At 39.3% G+C, this 23,133-nt stretch overlaps 1 protein-coding gene across 1 annotated transcript in view; it reads left to right on the top strand.

Annotated features, from left to right (window-relative positions):
* The window catches only part of LOC122792225 (CUB and sushi domain-containing protein 1-like), a 3,080,606-nt gene that overhangs the window by 2,553,186 nt on the left and 504,287 nt on the right, over positions 1–23,133 (top strand). Inside the window, exon 53 of the mRNA XM_044059969.1 lies at positions 12,308–12,484. Coding sequence (XP_043915904.1) covers positions 12,308–12,484 — 177 coding nt within the window. The remainder of the gene's footprint in view (positions 1–12,307; positions 12,485–23,133) is intronic.

The following is a 23,133-nucleotide window of genomic DNA, read 5'->3' as shown; positions in this document are numbered from 1 at the left end:
AATATCCTCATATGTGCTGCCCCTACACTAGATGACTTCCACTCCCAAACACAGGACTGCTTTTCACTAGTTGAATCCTGGTTCATTAACTGCCATCTTATTCTTAACCCAAATAAAACAAAGCTACTCCTTTTCAGTCCATGTCAACCCCCCCCCACCCCTGCAACTGATAATTTTACCATCATCTCTAATAACAAAACTGTGATCACCCCAACCAACCACACCAAACTTTTAGGTGTTGAAATAGACAACAACCTAAGATTTGACTTACACATTGCCCAAACTATCAAGAAGGTTCACAAGAAACTAGGACTGCTCTATCGCAACAAGCAATTTCTCTCAAAGCACACTAAAAGCACTATAGCTAGGGCACATCTGCTATATACCCTCCTCTACACATCCCCAGTACTAACTAACCTTCGTAAAACTGACCTAAACAAACTAGAATCTTGTTATAATAAGATCACTAGATTTGCTACAGAATCCATTTAGAACACATCACTGTGATTCTCTCAAAAAGCTAAACTGGCTGGAGTTCCCTCTCCTACTTCAACTCAATCAATTGTCACTGGCACACAAGTTATACTACTACTCTTACAAAATCCCAGCACTCCAAAATCTTATAATTCCTTACACCACAACAAGAATCTTGAATTCTAGCACCCAAGACCTTCTAGAAGTCACCAAACATAAAAATGACGCAGGAAAATCTCTCTTCAGCTACTCTATTTCTAAATTTTGGAATACCCTGCCTGGCCACTTAACATCCAACAACTCCACCACACAATTTAAAAATCTCCTGAAATCCCACCTCATGAACAACTGGTAATGCTCCTGTGTCACCCATGGGTAAACACAGACATACAATCAGTAAGGCATAACCCAACCATATGAGGTCTAGTTATTCTCCCAGTTTAAAATATAGGCATGACTAACTCCTCTTCAGTCCATGGTTCAAGTCTAACCTCAAGATATTGAACGTATTGTTTGCAAAAGTACTGCATGTTTTAAAGATGAGACATACCTCAGAACTGTTACGTCATATCCTGAAATTGTAAGTATCTACTCTGTGATTGTATCATAACCTAAAATTGTAACTATGTACTGTTTGATTTTTACTAACACTGTTTAACGTGTGTGTGTATATATATATATATATATATATATATATATATATATATATATAAATATATCATCATTCCTAACTGACTATGTATTTAATCTAGAGCTTTTCTCCTCGGTCCTCCCCTGAAAATGGACGTGTCCAGCTGGACTTTCACAGTAAACAAATGCAAACTAAAATAAAATAAAAATGTATCTGTTGTGTTTTTCTTCTTTCAAACAATTTCTGCCTGTGAAGTCTCAAGCCACTGTTATCAGCCATTAGTTTCATTTGTACTTCGTGCAACATATACGCAAGTGTTTTATTCATTTTCTTTAAATCAGTTTTTCTTCCTTTTCCATCTCATTGCACGCCAACACATTCAGTGTTCCTTCCTTTTCTTCTTTAATGTTAATAGTTTTCTGATTGATTTTCTTCTTTTCACTACTACTCATCACAGCTCTGTTTTTATTTTCAAGTGGTGGTCTTCATTAACTGCACACAATACATCAAACATGCAGTTACTGAACAACATGCAGCATTTGACATTGCCATATTGAAAAAGCACGTACACAGCCAAACCGCATAGTCCACAGATGACAACAAAAAGCAAACCAGTCATATTGCAGATCACAAACGTGATCCATACAATTGTAACACTATCAGTTCAAACACTGCTACTAATATGTACACACACGCTCAGCCAACAAACCCTACAGAAAAATAAACAACACAGCCACATTCACAAACAACATGTTTTATATGGGAGGCTCTACATCACAGTCCCTTAACAACATATACTAACTCAACAGTTGCACAACTGAAACCAAAAGTGTGCTGAAGTTAGCATAACATCAGATGACTATAGGAGAATTAAACTAACAATGAGTTTTACAGGTTTTTCCAACTTTATATCCCATCAATATAACTAGCTCTGTGTGTGTGTGTGTGTGTGTGTGTGTGTGTGTGTGTGTGTGTATACATATATATATATATATATATATATATATATATATATATATATATATATATGTATGTGTGTGTATATATATATATATATATATATATATATATATGTATGTACACACATATATAAAGGGCAAAGTTCACCATGATGGCCAGGTGGTTACTTTCCCAGATGGAAAATGTGATATTTTGGGTGTTCGTGATTTTAAACTTTTGCCAATGTGGTCTCAATGATGTGAAAGTCAAGGAAATGGTAAGTTGACTATATAAAGTAGACCCACAGACACACACACACACACACACACACACACACACACACACACACATATATATATATATATATATATATATATATATATATATATATATATATGTATATATATATTGCTATAGGTATGTATTTACAACCCTTTATCAGAGTAATAATTAATCTACCAAGAGGTACATAACATTTCCTTTATTTGTCTGTATACCCCCTCCCAGTTTTGCAGTCTGCTGCAAAAGATTAGTTGTTCTTTGGCAGTCAGAACTCAGTGAGCTACTGGCCATCACAACCACTCACTCCAGCCATATAAAACAGTTACAAGTTCATTCCCAGAGGCTTGACTAAAACTGGAGGACTTGGAAAATCATGTCAGGAGAAATAATTTAAGGGTCATAAGGCTATGAGAGCAAGTAGAAGGGAAGAATTGATCTCCTTCATCAGGAAAGAGCTGAGCATGTTGGGGGTCAAAAGGACTGTCCTGGTGCTTGAAGGGATACATAGAATAAACAGTAAAAACAAATCTGCCAACCTGTTAAGGCACTTCATCTTTAAATGCCTTGATTACAATGACCATGAATCCATCATTAAGAAAGCTAGGGAGAAGAACACCCTGTTCACCATTGCCATCAGATGAGGATTGCACCAGATTACAGTGTGCTGTTGTACATGAAGAGGAAACAGACTGTTCCTTTTTTGGACCATTCAGAAATCTGGGGTACACTGTCAGTCTGAAATTCCCTGCTATGGTATTTGTCACAATGAATGGCATCTGGAAGCTGCTCAGTTTTTGAAAGGGCTTGCGCATAACAAATCTGTCTGCTATGCAGATGTAACTCAAGAAGCTGTGGGAATATGACAGCTTCCTAGAAAAGGGACAGATTGCTATCCTTATTGCCAGGCAGATATACAAAGGGCAAAAAAGAAAGGAAGGAAGGAAGGAAGGAAGGAAGGTATCAGATAAGATGCTGGACCCACAAGACTCTAGAGCAGGGGGTTGAAAACAACTGTTTTGCTGTATTAGTTCCCTCACATCTGAGTTGTTACAAGACTCTTAACAACTCCTTGCAGCCTGATCAGAGTGTGGGGAGAGTGAATCTGCCTTTTTTGCCCCAGAAATTTCAGCAACAGAGGTGGAAATGATAGCGGGATCCCCAGTTTCAGTCTTCATCACAGATGGACATATCTTCAATGTTGCAGAAGATGGGACAAATGACTTCATGCCCTATATGCATGGTATTGTATCTTTACTATGTCTGTGTTGCTCTGTACTATATTCCAGTATGGGGGCACCAACATGGAGGTTAATTCATGTAGGCTGTATGGTGGGAGGAATGACTGAACATAGATTTCAGAGCTGTCAAGTCCTCCCTAATTTCTTAGTTTAGTCTTACTCATGGTTTGGGCAAAGAGGAATGCTGATTACATTTACTCTGAACATTTGACATTAGGGCTGGGATCCTGTAGGTGTGCGTGGCAAGAACAACTGCTTCTTATTTTATTTTTTGTGCTCCCTTGAGGGAACTGATTGTATAAGTGGTAGAAATGATGAAAGCATAGGTGTGTGCCATTATCTAGACAAAATCAGTGTTTCTGTCACCTGTTGCCACTGCACTGGATCTGAGTATTGTGTCTGCAATTGTCTGTTTTTTTGAATACAGCAATCTGCCAATGAGGAGGTAGTCAATTACTGCTTTTATAAACTGCGAATTGATTCCATGACCTGGGTTAGGAGAGAAACTTTGCCTGTGACCTTGCCCTTTGCAAGCATGCAATCTATGTTTATGGGAATAAAAACTGCACCCTGGGTTCCTTTTGGGTACCTTTCAGGATCCCCACGTGTGCTATATGCAGCTGTTTATTTCTGTTTGTTACACAGGTTTGTGCGAGAGTTATATTCTTCATTAGTTTTTTTTCCTTCTTGTAAAACCTAATACGACAAGTTGTCATCACTGTGGCTGAATTACAGTATGCAAGGCTTGTCTGTAACTGATAAGTTGGAAGGTGAATCTGTACAGGTTTCTCACAAGGGTTTTATGTGCATTACATGGATTGTCAAACGCCATGCACATGGAATTATATAATGTTATGGTCCACACAGTACGTCTTCACAAAACCAAACTGAAGCTCAAGCAAAAGGGGAGAACTTTTATTTGGTAGAAGGATAAACATCTCTTGCCACTTCTGCAAAATGTGCAGCAGCTGTCTTGTTACATCAATCATTACCTTGGATAATACAAGAGGTTATTAGAGACAGTCATGGGAGATGAATGGTGGTGAAGTTGAGTACAATCCAGGGGGAGGGGGTGATCACAGGTAGTTTTATGGACCTAATGAGATGATATAAGGCCCCTCAGCAAATTTTGAGCTGTGCCTATGGCTTTATATAATAGACATCATAAGCTATTGATAGGTGTCAATTTTAATGCTGTAACAGACACTCACCTTGACAGGTTGCTGGCTGTTAGAAGATGGTTGTAGAGGTACGTGAGGAACTTAGGATTTTAGTGGAGGAGAGTACAATTAATTGTAATAGTCCCACTTACCTGTAACGTCAATGTAGGTAGAACATACTGCCTTACTGGTACTATCTGCCCACCACCTCCCTTTTATTTGATGTACATAGTTTGTTGCTGGAGTTGCCACTGAGTTTTCTTCAGCAGCTTTTTTTGTTTTGCTGTGTGTGTGTGTGTGTGTGTGTGTGTGTGTGTGTGTGTGTGTGTGTGTGTGTGAGTGTGTGTGTGTGTGTGTGTGTGTGTGTGTGTGTGTGTGTGCGCGCGTGTGTGTGTGTGTGCTGTTTGTGGTTTGGAACAGCAGAGGTTGAAAGCTTGCATTTTTATCTGTCTTCCTGTAGGACCCTAGAAAACTGAAAAGATCCTATCTGAGGGTTTGAAGGGCAGTTCTGGCCCTAACATGTGAATGATCCTTCATACTATGGAAAGGCAATGGGACGAGCTTTGAGTTTTGATAGACTGCTAGAGGGAAGGTAGCAGTTAAAAAAAAAACTACCTTACTGGCATATGGGTAGATTTCCAAAGTTTACCCAGCCTGGGAAGGAGGAGGATAAGAGTCTGGTGCCTCTGGAGAACAGTCCATATAAAGCCAGCTCTGGATTTAAAAAAAAGTGTCCGGCTTACAGTGTTTTGTAAATGTATGGACAGAGGACCAAGTTGCTGCTTTTAGAATAGTTCTAGAGTCCATTCTTTTCCAGTACATCACTGAAGAAGAAAAGGCCCTGGAGGAATGTGCCTTTACCTTGCCTGGATTTGCCTTGCAATGGTAATGTAACAAAACACAATACCAGAGGATAACCGAAGCACAATTGTTTGCTTAGAGACAGGTTGCTCCTTGTTTGCCCATGTGTAGGAAGTAAGAAAAGCCTTTTGGCCTTCCTAAAGGGTTTTATTCTGTTAATGTAGTACTCAAGCTCCCAATGCACATTCAAGTTATAAGTATGCTCGCTTCCTTATTCTTAGGTTTTGTAAAGAAAATAGGGAGAGTAATGATTGACTGAGAATGAACTCATTAGTGTGTAATGCAGACCTATCCCTGAAGGAGATGAGGAAAGGCTGCCCCAGTATGAGGCATTGCTGCTTAGAAACTCATCTTACAAATGTCAGAGCAATAAGCAGAACAGTTTTCCATGTTATAAACTTGAGATCAGCTTAGCTGCCAGTTGAAAAGGTGGTAAGGTCAATTTTTCAAGAACATAGTTGAGATCCCATGAAGGAGGAATTTGCCTGTGAGGGAGTCTCATATGCAAAACTCTTTTCATGAACTGAGTTACCAAAATAGAAGAAGAAAGAGGGGGAATCCATAGGCTGAGATGGCTTCTAAATGTATTTTAATGGACAAATTTGATAAGCCATCCTAAATTAGCTCACACAAATATTTCAAGACCAGAGGGATATTGACCTCAGTGCTCTCTGTTTCCTTTTAGGTACCACTTGAAAACCTCATCCATTTGTAAACATAAGATTTTCTAGTAGCAGGTTTTCTAGCCTACTTTAACAACTGCTGCACATCTCCATGACACCAGTGTCTAAACAGTGTCAAGATTTAATCATTCCGGCTGTCAGTTTCTCCAAACTGGGTTGCAAAAGCTACCCCTGAAACTGCTTGAGCAAATCCATAGTATGAGGAAGACTGTGGCAATTTCCCCTAACCGACAACATTAAAAGGGAAAACCAAGGTTGCCTGGGCCAATAGTTCACCACAATGATCGTTGGCGTTTCTTTCTGAATCTTCAGAAGTACCTTGTGAATCAGTGGAAAGGGTGGAAACAAGTACATGAAGATTCCTATCCAAGGGAAAGAGAATGTATCTTTCTTCCAAGCATGGCTGCAAGGCTGTCTGGAGCACAATTTCTCCAGTTGTCTGTATTGAAAGGAGGCAAGCAGGTCTTTTTAAGGCATTCTTCACATCTGAATGAGATCCTGGAACACCACTGCCTTGAACTGCCACTCATGCATCTGCCTGGGATCTGCATAGTCCTAGCACAATATAATTCTCTGTTAGGATATATAATGCCTGAAGAGTCAGGGAATAATGTACAGCCAGCTCCCAGGCCATCATTGCCAACTGGCACAGAGGGTATCACCTTGACCCCCCCCTTGTCTGTTGAGGTACCATATCATAATGACATTCTCTGTAACCACCAGGAGAGGATACGGAGACCAAAGATGGTAAAAGAGTTCCAAGGTGTGAATCACTGCCAGCATCTACTTAATACTGATGTACTTCCCAGTACCTTTGGGCCACCAAATGGCTTGAACTTGCTTCCCCATTGACTCAGCTTCCCAACCAAAATAAGAAGTAATGCCTGCAAGGTGAGTATCTTGAACTTAGAGACCTTAATAAATGTATTCAAAAAGGGTGAGTATATTGAACTTATGGGCCTTGATAAAAGTATTCAAAAAAAAGAAAATTCCAACACTGGTCTTGTTGACAGCTCATTTTTGGGAACCAGGAAAATTATGGTGTAGAAACTTCTCATTCTTTCAGAAGGAGGAACCAGTTCTATGACCCCCCCCCCTGAGTCCAGCACTTGACAGAGAATATTAGGAAATAAAGTGTGATCTATTGGATGAGAGGGAACCCCTTTGAATGAAGGTGGATGTTCTTTACACTGCCATTTGTAGTCCCTGTCAACAATGTTGAGCACTTATTTGTCAGAAACTACTGATGGCCAAGCCACCTTGTTATGATCTTCCTTTGGAGATGTGGCACCTAGACAGAGACTTAAGCAGGACAGGTGCCATGCCTTGGCATAATCAAAAGTTTGAAGGAGAGCCATCCTGTTTGAGAGTACCCCTGTTGTTAGGCTTGATGGGTTCTCATCCTGTCATTCCCTTTGATTGCCTTGTTTTTTGTTTGGCTGGGACATCTGTTTGGAAGGCCATTGAAAATGATTGTACTTAAAGAGGGAAATTTCAGAATATAAACATTTCCAAAACCCATTGCATGAGTTTACCTCCATCATCCAAAGGTTTAAGGATCTGATTAGCTGCTGTATCAAAGACACAATCAGACTCAAGTGGAGCCTTCAAAATCTCATTTTCAGTTCATCAGAAAAGTTCTGACTGTGCAACCAGCATACCTCCTTATCACAATTTTCAATGCTGCGTTTCTTGCAGTAGCATTAGCACCCTCCTAGGCACTCAAAGCATGTTTTGAAACCTGAAAAGCATTGAAAATATTTTCTTTAACCAAAACTGTAGCTAGCTCAACTGGCACTCTGTGTGGGTACTATGGTCTAGAACTCCACCCTCTAAGCTCCACATCCATACACCCCCAGTCAGTTATCTCAAATAACCATAGCCCAAAAAACTCTAAAAGCAGCAGGTTTTCCTTTCAAAACTTTCAAAAATAAGCTTTAAATAAATGGAAATAAAAGCTGTGATTAACTTGTGATTCTGGCAACACTGGGCAATGAGAGGAATTGCACTAAAACGGTCTGCAGAAACCCATGGAAGTATTGACCTATAGCCCTAAAACACATTGAAATGGTTAACAAAACAGAAGCTTAGAATTAGATTGAAATAAACGGTATAACTCTTATGTTGCAAACAAAATAAAAGTACATATAACTTTGCAAAAGGAAAAACCAAGCAAATCATCAGAATATACATTACAAGCACATATAAAAAAGGCAGAGGGAGGAATAAAATGCCAAAAAGGGTTTCTTATCTAAACTCTGTATCTGAGGTAATCTAGAGAAGAGAATAATCTAATACGAGATCTTTCTCTTACTGTGGCTGCAAAAAATTGAAAGAATCCTATCTGGGGATTTGAAGAGTAGTCCTGGTTCGGCCAGGTGATTAGTCTTTGACACCCACAGACAGGAAGTGGGAGGAGTTCTGAGCTTTGATAGACTGCCAGAGGGAGGGTAACAGGGCTTCACTTCCCATACACCAGTAAGGCAGTGCGTTTATTGAACACTTACAGGAAAAGGATGTATGGCAGATTTAACATGCTACTGAACAAGATTCCGCCTTTTATGCTAGGGGGCATTACCAGTCATTTATACTACTGGCTGATCAGCAGGATTTGGCACAGAGATGTGCAAAGTGGCAATACTAATACTAGATCTTTGTCATATCATGCTGTGGGTGATGTTTCAATAGGAGTAAGTACAAAGATGATTTGTACTCCATACTGGTAACTTGATCCACTTCTTTTAAAAGGGAAGGCCAGTTTGGAATGTCATTTCACACAATATGCACTTTTTGGAGGACACAGCTTTGTATTGAGGGAGATGCTGTAGTCAAATGTTTGGCTTTTAAACATCTTTGTAAAAGCATAACTTATCAGATTCAATATAATAAGGATGAGAGAATTGTATGTAAGCTTGAAGAACTAAATGGGAAGCTGCAAGCACTGAGAGTCAGCTTCAAAGGGAGATGCACTGACAAGGTTTTGTGGATGGAAGTAATTTGAACAGGAGTATACACAAGTAAAGTACTGATATATTTTGGCAAAGTTGGAGAGATATAGGTGTTTTACTGGGAGAAGAGTATCTTATCCCATAAGGTACACCGAGAGGGTAAATGAGATTAGGATTAATGCTCTCAGGAACAATAAAGGACTGGTAACTAGTAATCTTGATGAGACTGCAAGCATCTTCACTAAGGAGTCTGAGAGACCTGTTGCATGTGGTGATTGTGGGATGGAGGAAGAGCTCCATAGAGGGGCAGATTGGCCTGTGCTAAACCCAGTGTCAGACAACATGGTGGTACCAATGGAGCAGCCATTTGCTTTGCAGGAACTGTATAAATCAATTGATTCCCTAACTGGAGGGAAAGCCCCATTCATAGATAGATTGGGCATTGATTTTTATAAGCATTTTAAAAGAGACGTTAGTCTTTGTTTGTTGGAGTTATACCCGGTGGCTATCAATATTGGGAGATTTCTAACAGATCTAGTCATAGCTATGGTAACTATACTTCTGAAGCTGAATAAAGATTTGTCTGAGGTATCCAACTATCATACAACTTCCTTTCCAGATACCGACATAACATTTTTTGCAAAATCCTAGCTAAGAGGTTTGACTAACTATTTTTCTGTCATTGGCTCTAATCACTTGTGATTTATCAAAGGAACTCAAGGGGAACTGCCTCATTGAAAGTTTTGCTAAATAACCATACAATTTGTCAGAAATATAATACACTAGCGTGGGTGCTTCTGATTGATTTATAGATGGCATTTGACTCTATTAAGTGGTCATGTTTATGGCTGGCAGTGAGAACATTCAGCTTCCCCCTTGGAATTTATTGTCTGATGCAGATTGCTATTTATGACTCCCAACAGTACAACTTGATGCAGAGGACTCCTTGTCAGAGGTTATCTTTCTTGGAAGAGGAATGACACAAGGGTCCTCACTGTCCCCCCATTTATTTGTGTTGATTGTCACAGTACTGGATTTGTATCTAGGAAAAGCACTCAGTGCCTTGAGAATTAAACAGGCACCTTTTCATTTAAATATCACTAGATGGTCTGCCGATGACTATGTTATGTGGCACTGTGCACCACACCACCAGGTCAGAGAGGTGTTAAAGGTGCTAGCGAGCATGGAGCTGATCACTGCTCTTAAGGTCACTCGAACCAGGAAGAAGTATTTCCCTTTTACCGAGTCTGCCTAACTAATAGTCACATACCCTGTAAGGTTCTTACTCAATGTACATAACTAGGCGTTAAGGTAATACCATGCACTGCCTCCTCAGTTGATGTGAATATCCAGCCATTCCAGGCTGAATTAAGGGATAAGGTGGGTCAGGGGGAAAAATGTGTTTGTCTTTCTTCAGTAATGTGTAACTGAATGAATCATGGATTCTACCCAATATTCCCCAGGCCACATTTACCCCATTTAGTAAGAAAATGCAAAGCTTAATATCTCATCTGGTATGAAGTAATAGAGCCCGAGGATCAGGTGGAAGAAATCTTTTATACCATTGACTGAGGAAAGTGTGAGTATTTCATATCTCAATGGATATGGAGTGACAACTACAGGCTGGCATTTCTAAGGGCCCAGTAGGCAAGACAACAATCCCTGGAGGAGGACAAAGCTTTGGCTTATACAGCATCATCAGCATAGATTGTTGGCTACCCCATCTTTTAAAACTTGGGATATGGGGGTGGAGGTTAAATCTGTACTTTGATGCCTGGGTAGCTAAGAAGAAAGGTAAGAGTAGGGTTGGGTCTGTGTTAGCATGTATCTGGCAAAACCTATTAATTTACATTGAGGGTTGGTACATATATTGGTCAGACTGGAGACAAGCAGGAGTGGTATGTGTACATATGAAATTATATATCCTAGCAGATTCTCCCCTTGGAAGATGTAAGAAAGAGGTTGCTCCATTTTAAAGTTTGTTGGTGGAAAATTCTGCTGCTAAGATTGTGTTTATTGGACTTAGATCTAACAAACTAATTTATAATGAAATGATAAAGGAGCTTCTTTCTATTGGGAAAGCCACCCCTCATAATAAAGGTACCCCTAGGCTTCTGAGACTTTACAAGGTAGATCCTGGTGGCTTTGGAACCCCTTTTGAATGTATTGCTGTCAAAATGGAGCAAAGTGTTAATAGAACAAGTGAGGATTCAGAAGTGGGTGAGATGTCATAAGCAACTAGACTCTTGTGTTTGACCAACCCTAGCTCATTTCACTACCATGAAAATGCTACACAGGTGGTACTGAGGGAGGCCAAATATTTCCACATGGTATGGGCATGTGCAGAAGTGGCACGGAGATGGGAACAGATGATTCAGTGTGTAGCATGGGCACTACAAATGACATTACCTTACATTGAGGAATATAGGTTTTGGCTGTCTGACATCCCAACATTGGGGTTCACATTGGACATTACTGGCTAGTACTGGAACAGAACAGTAGTGGCCACATTTCTATTGTGGCTCTTTGCTCATTGCAAGTATATTCTGGAAAACTGGCTAATGGAAGTATTGAAGCAGTCTAAAACTATTAAGGCCTGGGCACATTTTAAAATAATTATAGCCAAGTGGTCTGTGTATTGGTGCATTTTCATGTTTGAAATTTGAAACTAATAGAGTGACTCAAGTTTGTTGTTATTGATCACAGATGTATCCTGTTTAACTGTTGGTGTTTCTTATCGCTTTAGTGTTCTATATTATGGCATGTGGAACAGCCTGTGACTTTTACATGCATGGATTGATGATAAGGGTCATATGTACCAGTATACATCAGTTTGTCTTAAATCAATTATGTATCTGATAGTTGCAGCTTATGTGAAATATTTTAGCCACATGCTACATTATGTCATTGAACAATTTTACTGTGACGATAGGTTGCATCTTTGTTATTAACCTTTTTTATTATTAAAAAATACATTTTTAATTAAAAAAAAATATTTTTCAAAAAATACACCTGAAGATGCGGTACATAGAGTATTTGCTAGAAAACCCAGAGAAAAGTATATTACTTATATGATTTATCCTTTCCCTAGTGATATCATGTGGAAATCCAGGTACTCCAAGCAATGCAAGAGTTGTATCTAATGATGGTTTGACATTCAACAGTGTCGTCACATACGAATGTCGGGAAGGTTATTATTCCGCAGGATTATTGACCAGACACTGTACTGTCAATGGCACCTGGACAGGTGTGACACCGGAATGTAAGGGTAAGTACAGATATTTGTGTACTTAATATAATGGGTTGAAATTTGATTTCCTACTTTAAATCTTATTGGTGTTGATTGCATAAGCACCAGTTTTGGTGAAACAGTTTATTTCTTCAACATTCAGAATGGAGCAATCAATAAATTATTTTGCAGTGTCTACTATGATTCCCTAAGATCATGACTTATAAAACAGCGATTTGAAGATACTGTCTCACCAAAGTAACCCAGAGAATTCCACATAAAGTACCAAAAAATGAGATGTAGACATGTAAGGGAGACCCCATTGGAGGGGTCTTGTGTATCCTGCTTCACATGCTACAGGATTATGTAGTCATCCTGCATATAGCCAGATAAATCTTCCTACCAGACCAGTGGTGTCTCTCTAGTGCTTTACATATTTCATAACTTGTTGTCACACAGGAATCTAAAACTTTGTTATAACACATTTCTCATATACATGGCCAGCTGCTTGAAAGTGAGCAGGGGGATTTAGATTCCTCTTGTCCATGAAGTCTCCCATGTCATCATTCTCATTTCATGCTGGCAATGCAGTAAACTTGAGCAATTATTAGCTCATGGTTATAGAATTAACAGGAATCTGATAGCTGTTGAAACTCCTTCAGCAACATTTTACAGAGGCTTGGTCATGAATATATTTATAGATGTTGGATCTTGTCTTAGAAGCAAGATAAAGTATTCACACACACAACAATTGCTTACATGACTAATACTTAAACAAGTAAGCTCAATGATCAATTACTGCAGAAGAGTGTATCTTGAAGAAGCGTTTTAATTAACAAGAATATAATCACTGTTGGTTTTATCACATCTATTCCTGTTTACAGGCGTAATGTAATCACTGTTTAACTTCCTATCTGTTTATTATTATTATTATTATATTCGAAAAACAAAACTACATAAAATCACCATAGAACTCTTACACATTGTAATTAATGCATCTCTTCCATAATCCTTAATGAAAATAACAATAGCCATGCAGAATATTATATTCACAAAGTGTTCTAAGAGCATAGCCAACATGGGGAATGGAGAAAGGAGATTCTGCTGATAGAGATGACTGCAATTAGATGTACAGAGAATAGGCAAAGAGGGGGATAGAATTTGCTGGAGAAAACAGGCAAAAGAACCAAAGTATTAAGAGAAAATAATTTAGAGAGGGAAAAAAAATAGAATGGGAAGAGGCCAAGAATACATTTGAACTGCTGGCTAGAGACTGCCTTCTCATCATGGATTGATATCAGAGTATAGGCAAAGAGAAAGGAACAGGGGAATCCTAAGTGAAAAACCTGCACTGGTAGAGTTTTTTTGTTGAATCTAGAACATAGGCTACTGTTAAAAAAAAGAGATAATTAGTACTGCATATAAAATGTTGCACAATAACTATAGGAACCAATCAGATGAGGTTAGAAAGGATTTGTAAGAGAGATTGGATAAGCAATTTGCAAAGAAACAATGGGAGGATATATATATATATATATATATATATATATATATATATATATGTGTGTGTGTGTGTATACATATGCATATATATATATATATATATATATATATATATATATAATATCTATCTATATATATATATATATATATATATATATATATATATAATATCTATCTATATATATATATATAGTGCAAATGCACTGAAGAAGGCTTATAGCCGAAACCGGTAAGTCATGCCAATAAACATTTATGCTATTTATTCTCTCATTTATTGTGCTGGCCACTTTTTTGCTTTAGAATATTTGTAGGGCTGTTGCACTTGCCTACTGGCAAAATATTTCTTTTGGATTAAGTGGTTGGGAAGAAAGACATAACTGTGAACATATTTCTTGAGAGTGTAATGAGTTGGCAGACTTTAAAAATTCCTTTTAGACTGCTCTGTCAGAAATACTGGGTGAGTAGCTTGGTGTAAATAAGGAATTGATTTTTAACTGTGATTCAGGATCTGAATTTCCTAGATATATCACCCAGAATGATAAGACAGTACAAGCAGAATATGATTGATTTCAACAATTGGCTAAGTTTCTGGTGTCATTTTAAGGGGATCCAGTATCTGTCTGCCTGGGATGACATAATTGACAGACCTTGATGCTTTGCCAGAGATGGCCTGCATCTGTCACCCCTGGGCTTCCAGATACTGGCCAAGACTTTTGCCACTCCTATAGTGCCTTTTTTTAGGCGGTGTTCCAAAGACCAAATTACCACCATAACAGCTACAAACAAATGCAGTCTGAGGGTAATGCTTATCAACGCTAGAAGTCTAAATCTCAAAATGAACTCACTCAAAGCACTTCTTAAAATGGAGAACATCAACATTTGTGCCGTAACAGAGACCTGGTTCAAGGCAGCAGAAAGCACCCCTGCACTACCATGCTACAAACCATTCCACACCTTTTGGCCCCAGCACTTGGACTGAAGCTCCAAAGTCAGAGGTGTTTCTATATTCATAAAGGATGCCCACACTTCCAGACTTGGTAGCCCAACATAATGCATCTGAGATACTTCAGTTGCAGCTAACATTGGGTAAGACTGCGATTCATGTTGTAGCCTGCTATAGGTCCCCAACCGTGTTCCAAGACTCACACTCCATGTTCCTAAGCACCCTGGAGAATATTAAGATCCAACCTAAGACTCTCATACTGGGTGACTTCAACTAACCCTCCATTAACCGGGAAAACTACTCATGTACCAATCCACTTTCTCAATGTTTTCTGGAAATCATTAATTCCGATGCCCTGGACCAGCTGGTTCTTACCCTCACTAGAGGTAGCAACATCCTTGACCTTGTCATTGCTAACATGGGCAACCATTGCTCTACACCAGTAGTCATCTCCTCCCTGGTTAGAGCTGGCCACAAACTAATCACCTTGGAAATCCACATCCAACCCCCCCCCCCCCCCGCAAAGGTAATCACCATGAAAAAGTTCTCCAAAGCTAACTTTGGGCTCCTAAAAACAGAGGTGGCTAACTTCACTGCACCCATGCAAATGGGGATCAGTTGCATGACCGCCGAATCATACACCAATGCACTGTATGAACACGTACACAAATGCATGGATCTCGTCATACCCAATAGAACCAAAACGCTCTCCTCCAAAAAAAGGAAGGCAATCTGGTGGTCCCCTGCCATAAACAAACTCTACAACAGGAGGAGGATACTGATGCGGAATAAGGTGAAGTCCCAAGACTGGAAAAAATACCTTATCAGCCTCAACAAAAAGTTGAGATCCCTCATCAAATCCTCTAAAGCTAGCTATGAAAACAGAATTACAGCAGATAGTAAATACAACCACAAGGCATTCTAGAGTTATGTAAAGAATTTCCGCAGCAATACCCAGATTTGCTCTGAGCTACTGCACAATGGTACCTCCTATGTTGAGCCATCAGATATTGCCAATATACTGGCCGACAGATTCAGTGCCAACTTTACCCCTCTCCTCCCCCCAAGGGACCAGTCACAATACCAGTAGATTGCCAGTCACCCAGTATTACTGCTGTGCAGATTAAAACAGCACTGTCCAAGGCCAAGAATACAGCTTCTATGGGACCTGACAATATCCCTGGCTGTGTTGTACATGAACTACAGAGTGAACTGGCACCTTACCTGTGTGCCCTGTTCAATCACAGCCTCACCTCAAGCTTTGTCCCTACCGAATGGTGCACTGCTACAGTCATCCCTCTCCATAAAGGAGGAGTGACTACAGACCATGGGAACTATTGCTCCATCAGCCTGATGAGTCTGATATGCAAAGTTATGGAATGCATCATCATGGACCTAATAAACAAAGATATAGGGAATCTCTGGATCCCACACAGTTTGGTTCTGTGAATCAACTTGGTCAGCTTCTTTGAGTCAGTCACCAGAGATGTAGATGAAAGCAAGGTGGTTCATACAGCCTATCTTGATCTGGCAAAGGCCTTTGATACCATTCCCCACTCAGGAATCATAGAAAAACTCACTAAGCTAGGCATCAACCCCTATATTACTAGGTGGGTTGCAAACTGGCTCACAGGTAGAACCCACAGTGTGAAAGTAGTTGACTCCAAGTCAGACTGCCAACTAGTCACATGTGAAGTCCTACAGGGTTCGGTCCTGGGTCCTCTCCTGTTTGGTATCTACTTCTCTGAAGTCCAGGCCAACACAAAAGGACTCTGGCTGACAAAGTTCAAAGACTATTACAAGTTGGGAGCTATTATTAACTCCCCAAGTGATGTTGACATCCTACAGAAAGGCCTGACTGAGACCAGCGACTAGTGTCAGAACCATGGCCTTAAGCTCAATGCCAGAAAAAATGTGTTGTCATCCCCTTTGGAAAAAACCCAGTTCCCATGAATTACTACATTGATGATAGTCCACTGAACACAGAAGGTGTTATAAGAGATCTGGAAGCACAGGTTGACAGCAACCACTCTTTTGACTGCCACATTGCCACTGTGGTCAGAAAGTCCTTCTATGTGGCACATCTCATTACTAAGGGTTTTGCATCCAGGAAGAAAGAGGTCATTATCTCCTTCTACTCTTCCCTCATTAGGCCAATCATTGAGTACAAAGCCCAAATTGGCATGTTCCTCACTAAACACCTGCAACAACTGGAGAGGCCACAAAAGTATCTCACAAAGAGGATCCTAGGCCTTAAACATTTGTCCTATATGGACAGACTAAAAAAACTCCAACTATTCTCTGTCTCATATCGCCTACTTAGAGGCAATCACTGCTTGATTTACTAAGCCATGTGTGACCCAGCTCTGTTAGAAATGCTACATCTGAAGAAATCCAATCCCTTCACACCAGACGCTCCAGAGACCTCATCCTCATTACCACAATCAACAGAACATGCTGGAGGGACAGGTTCATAACCCAGAGACTACCCATGCTATGGAATAGACTTCCCATACATGTCAAGCAGAACACCTCACTGGCCCTCTTCAAGAGAAATCTTGATGAGTGGATGGGAAATAGAAAACTCACCCCAGGGATCACTCCAACAGCTTTACTCGAAAGAGGCACTGGGTACTAAGGTCGGGTGGCACAATGCCAGGGTAATCCTATGGGCTAGGCTTGTAAAGGCTCCAGGGCCATTAGCCTAGTACACACCTATGAACTCCACTGAGTTTAATTCTGGTGACTGCCAAAAAAGCAATCACTAGAAATGGAAATCATAGTCTAAACCAACCGTATTAGAAGTAGTGAATGTAGTAGCAGAGATAAAAGAATTGGAACTGGGATTGTTAGAAAAGGGTAGGAGCAGATTACGTAGAAAAAAATGGGAATTGTGGGAACAATACATGTAGAATAATGTTTTAGAAGAAGAATGAAGTTTAAGGGAGGGCAGGAATTGAATGAGCTAGGTAATGTTCAGTCGAAAATGACTGTATAGAAGATTATATGTGAAGCATAATGTTTGCAACTGAAAATATGTCAGTACGGTTTGTTTTCATTTATATAAATGTATGATTGCCTATGTTATTAGTAATAGTTCAAAAAAGATGTATTTCATATAAAAATATACCTCTTCAGTGTGTCTAAGTATTGTAAACACATTACATTTTTTCTGATTAGATTGCTATTTCTTTTTGTTGCTCACAGCCTTAATAAATAGATCAATAAAAGTAGTGCTTACCTTTAAACAAACCGAAGTGCAGCTTGTCTAGCTGTATAAACAGTAAAAAAGCCCAGCAGTAGTGCTTACTGTCACCATTATCAGGTAAACTTACCAGTTGGTGATTACCGATTGCTTCCAGTCATGTCTAGATGGCGAGATCCTATATCTGCGCTTAAAAGAGACAGACATATATTTTAATGCCTACAGTTGCTTACAGTATTACATATGAATACTATTGTAAATTTGCTTTAGATTTGCAATATTTGTGTTTGCAGTTGACTTGGGCTGTGGTTCAAAATTATCCCTTTTACCAGTCTAGTTAAATGGTTAACAAATGTATAAATAAAATAAATAAAGGCATTTGTGCTATAATGTCTTACATTGTTTTATTCAAAACTTCTTTTTAATGAGTACTAAATTCAGTAGAAACATTTGAAAAGGAAGAAGGTAATACAAAGAATAACTGGAAAGTAGCATTACAATAAATTCAAAATCATTAGTTTTTAAATGTTAAAACAGTCTTGCTTTTCAGATCTTTGTAGAATGTATACTTTTATATACTGATGCATTTAAGCCATTTTTCAAAAAAGTTTCTAAATGAACAGTATTTATTTATTTATTTATTTATTTGTTTGTTTGTTGTTTGTTTGTTTTTGTATTTATTTATTAACATTTGATTACCAGGAAAGTCTTAGTGGAAGACCATGAAGAAAAGCTCCACAGTATTAGAAAACATTTTAAGAGCAATAATTTTGCAGTCTTTAAAAATAATACATAAAACAACTATAGTTGAATTAGTGATACCAAATTAGACATAATGTGAAAGCATTGGTTAAGAACAGATACACGTTATATGATAATGATTTAATAGTTAAGGGAAGTTTTAGCCAGATTACAGAGAAATTAAAGGTAAGTTAGTAGAATACATACATGAACTGTAATACAAAGTGAGAGAAAAACAGGCTTATGTTGGATTTAGAGGGGAAACCCAGGAGAGAGAGTAATTATCCTGGTGCTGAAAAGGAACAGAGCCAGCTTTTACTAGGAAGTCTTTTAGACTTTAAATTTTATTTTTTTAATGGGAGAGGGATTTGTGGCAAAAAAGTTGTAGTTTTTTTTAAGGGTTGAATAAGAGCTGAGAATTGCAAAGCCATATTACAATTGCTTTTAAAGCTTCCTGAGTAATTTTTTGGAGGTATGCCATGTTGTCAAATGTGCAACTGAGGGTGGAGTCATCTATCTACTGTATTAGTGAGGCCTGTTGTGTGGATGTGTGGAGGGTGTTGCTGAGAATGTTAAAGATAAGAGGCCAAGGCTAGAACTTTGTACACCGGTGGTGACTGGGAGGTATGGAGAGAGAGGGTGGAGTGTCATTCTACTGACAGATACTTATTGGATAGGTAGCTTTTGATCCATAGAAGAGTCGGCTGAGAAAGACCCAATGAGGATATTTGAAGTAGAAGTTTGCTGTGACAATCTATGTTGAAGCATAGGTCTCAACCTCTTAAGTGGCCAATGTGGAACACAGACCCTAACAATGTGTGACAAATGGTCAAAATGTGGAACACCCTATTTTCGCACTGCGTGAAAACGCACCATGGAGCATGGTAGAACTGTAACATTCAACAACACTTCTCAGATCCAAAAACCTTTGTTTGATAATCTGCAATACCATAACCACATCATAAGTAAATTAAACAGCACTCAGAAAATGTAGTAAATGTGATTTTTATTTTTTGTAAACAGATATATTGCAATTCACACACAGTTTAGACCAAGTTAAACATCCTATCATACTTCTGATGTAGACTTATTGTATGCTGCTGTGGCTTTCTTGGCTGCCTCTAAAACATGTTTTGGCAGCTTAATATCACAGACATCCAGTTCTTCATTCATTTTAACTGCCAACAAAGAGTTCAGTGTTTTTACACTCAGAGACTGACGCAGTTCAGTTTTCACTTTCCGCACCATACTAAATGCTCTTTCTGTTTGTGCATTAGAGTGTGGTAAGCAAAGTAGACTGATCATCAGCTGCTTAAAGAGTGGCAGTTTCCCTTCAGTGCAAAGGTCCCTCAGAAGGTGTGCCCAGTACTTTGATACACATGAGTGGGGCCCGTCTACTGGGCCTGTCAGATTCCCTGTGTCCTCTATCTGATATTGGGTAAACTCGTCTATTAATTGTTCAGCCTCAACATCTTTCACACATACACCCAGACGGAAGCCAACATCTCTGACAAGTCCTGAAGAAATGTCCAATTTTTTGGCTGGATTAATAAGTAATGCAGCATCTTTAAGTAAGTGATCCTGCATGGGAAACTTTTTTAGCATTTTCTGCAGCACTGCAGCATAAAAAGCTGCAACTTTTTTATAAACATTAAATTCAATGACTGTGCCGGCAATATCCTCTTCATGGCTGTTCATGTACTGCTTGACTTCATAGCCAATACGAAGTTCACCATTTGGTAGAACACAGCTACTGTCAGTCAACACTGACACATCACTGTGTTTGATTGGTCTGACAGCAGATACAGGTCTGAGGAGTCTGCCAGCATACTGCTGCAGGAGTTTATGCACAGTGGCATGTAGTGTCAGTAGCTGACTTTCTTTACTCTGAAGCTGTATGTTGAACTCCAGTAAGGGTTCCAGTGCATACTTAAGGAACATAAAAATCATATGCACTTCATGACTCTGCAAGTTTTTAGAAATTAAGTCAATCTTAGCAGACCTTGGCTCTGCAGACAGAAAATATTAATTTAGAGCTGGCCACATGTCCAGGGTTCTGTTAATAACCTTACCAAGACTGAGCCATCTAGTAGACCAAGACTGAGCCATCTAGTAGGTGCATTTCTAATGATCTTGAGGGGGTCAGTATCTGTGAACAAAGCAAATTCCTGCAGTTTTTGTTGTCTTTGTGCACTGGAACTGAAATGGCAGTACAGATCTGATATAAGTTCATCAACTGGTGAATGTAGTGCTTTTACAGCAGCCTTACTACAGAGATCTGCCAAGTGGCAGAGACACCCCATGTTTACAATTGTAGGCTTCACCTCCTTTAAACGAGACAGCACAGAATTGTGTTTTCCAATCACTGAGGCAGCATTGTCTGAAGAAAAGCATAAAATGTTGGAAACTGGAATATTAAATTTTGTCAGGCTGGACATTAAAGAATCAAACATTGCTTGTCCAGTTCCTGACACACATTCTGGCATATCAAGGAACCTTGTTACATTTTTGTTGGCCTTTTCATCAAGGTAACCAACAAGGATGACTAATAGTTTGTCATCTCCCATGTCTGTGCTTTGGTCCATATACACACAGAATGGTGATTTCTGGCAGGCTGCTGCAGCATCATTCTGGTAATGAGGCCCCAGCACATCCCGTGCAATGCATGCTGCCTTTGTCGCTCCACATGTCATTTTACGGAGAACATCTTGATCCTCTCCACACTTCTTCATAAATTTCAGGATATGTTCTCCTGCTGCAAATGATAAGTTGTGTTTAGCAAGGAGAGACACAAAACCAACCTCTGCCTCAACCACCTTTGTACTTGCTAAATTCTGTGGTCCAAAGAAATCCACCATAGATCTTCCAGCTGCATGCTTGCAATTCTGCCTGTGTTTCTCACTGTTAGCATGTCGTTGCAGGTCATGTCACCCCCCCATGATGGATTGTGAAATCTGTGATACAAGTCTTGCAGAAGGCAAATTTCACTCCGTGCCTACTCGTAGAAAGCCAGTCAAAGGCACTTGACCAACTTGTCTGAAAAATTGTGTATCTTCTCTTCTTTGGGGTGTGAGCTGTATCTACATCCCTGTCCTCACTGTAGTATGGGTAATCTATACCTAGCAGGTTTGCAAAACACAGTGGTGTTAAAACAATGAAACAAATGGGGCTACAGTGAAGAAAGGAAAATTAGAAGATGTCCTCAATATCAAAGATATAAGACAATAGGCCCATAACCTACCCATATCACTGGAAGTTTCCTGACTTTGCACCCTCTTCTCTTGCTCATCTCTGCTCCTTTTGTTTACTACAAAGGCCTGCATGCTTCACTTCCTTGCTTCAATGACACTTTCAATCCTCTGGTGCTCACTTGCCCACCTAACCAGTGTTGCAGAAGGGAAGAATGACTTTCATGACATTTAATACTCAAAGCATCTTTGATTATATCTCAAAATTCATGTCAAGGAACACATCCAGCTTAACAAAGGCACTTACACACATCATGACAATACTACTTACATTTTACATTCAGCACTTTAGATGTGTTCTACCCCTGTCCTACAGCCAGGTGTGTGCCTGGCAAAGAAGCCTAAAAAGGTACTTAAAACCAGGGCCCTCTGTACTTTTACAATAATGTGCCATTTAAGACAAAGAATGCAGGATCAAGTTACACAAAGTTCTACTGAAAACAAAACTGGATATGTTACAGCATCTCATTACTAAAACTCACTTTTGACATCCATCCTGACATACTTCTCAACTCAGTGCAAGAAAACTGGACAAAGCCCAACACAAGAGGGACAAGCAGCACAGAGGCAAAATATTGCTCTTAACCTTAGAAATACTCTTATAAACCTAGAAAGTTTGTCACACATTGTTAGGGTCTGTTCCACATTGGCTATTTAAGAGGTTGAGACCTATGGTGACAAGCAGCAAAAACGTACAAACACTTGAAAAACTGCTCTTAATAAACCTAGAAAATTGCTAGAAAAGGACCTGTCTTTGCATACAGTTTCTCCAAAAAAAAAGGCAATTAGTTTCAGAGACGTATGAGGGTGGCAAGTAGCAAAAACATACAAACTCTTTAAATATTATTATTAACCTAGAAAGTTGCTAGAAGAGGATATGTCTTTGCATACAGTTTCTCCAAAAAAAGGCAATTACTTTGACACGTACTAGCGGACAAGCAGCGGAAACAGGCAAACATATTGCTCTTATAAACCTAGAAAGGGCAATTACTTTTGGAAAAGTACTAGGGTGACAAACAGCAAAAACATACAAACACTGCTCTTAATA

This window comes from Protopterus annectens, chromosome 1.part2 (assembly GCF_019279795.1).
Source record: "Protopterus annectens isolate FY-2018-M chromosome 1.part2, PAN1.0, whole genome shotgun sequence".
In the NCBI taxonomy this organism is placed as follows: domain Eukaryota; kingdom Metazoa; phylum Chordata; order Ceratodontiformes; family Protopteridae; genus Protopterus; species Protopterus annectens.
The sequence above is the reverse complement of the archived record's forward strand: the minus strand, read 5'-3'. Positions and strand labels throughout refer to the sequence as shown.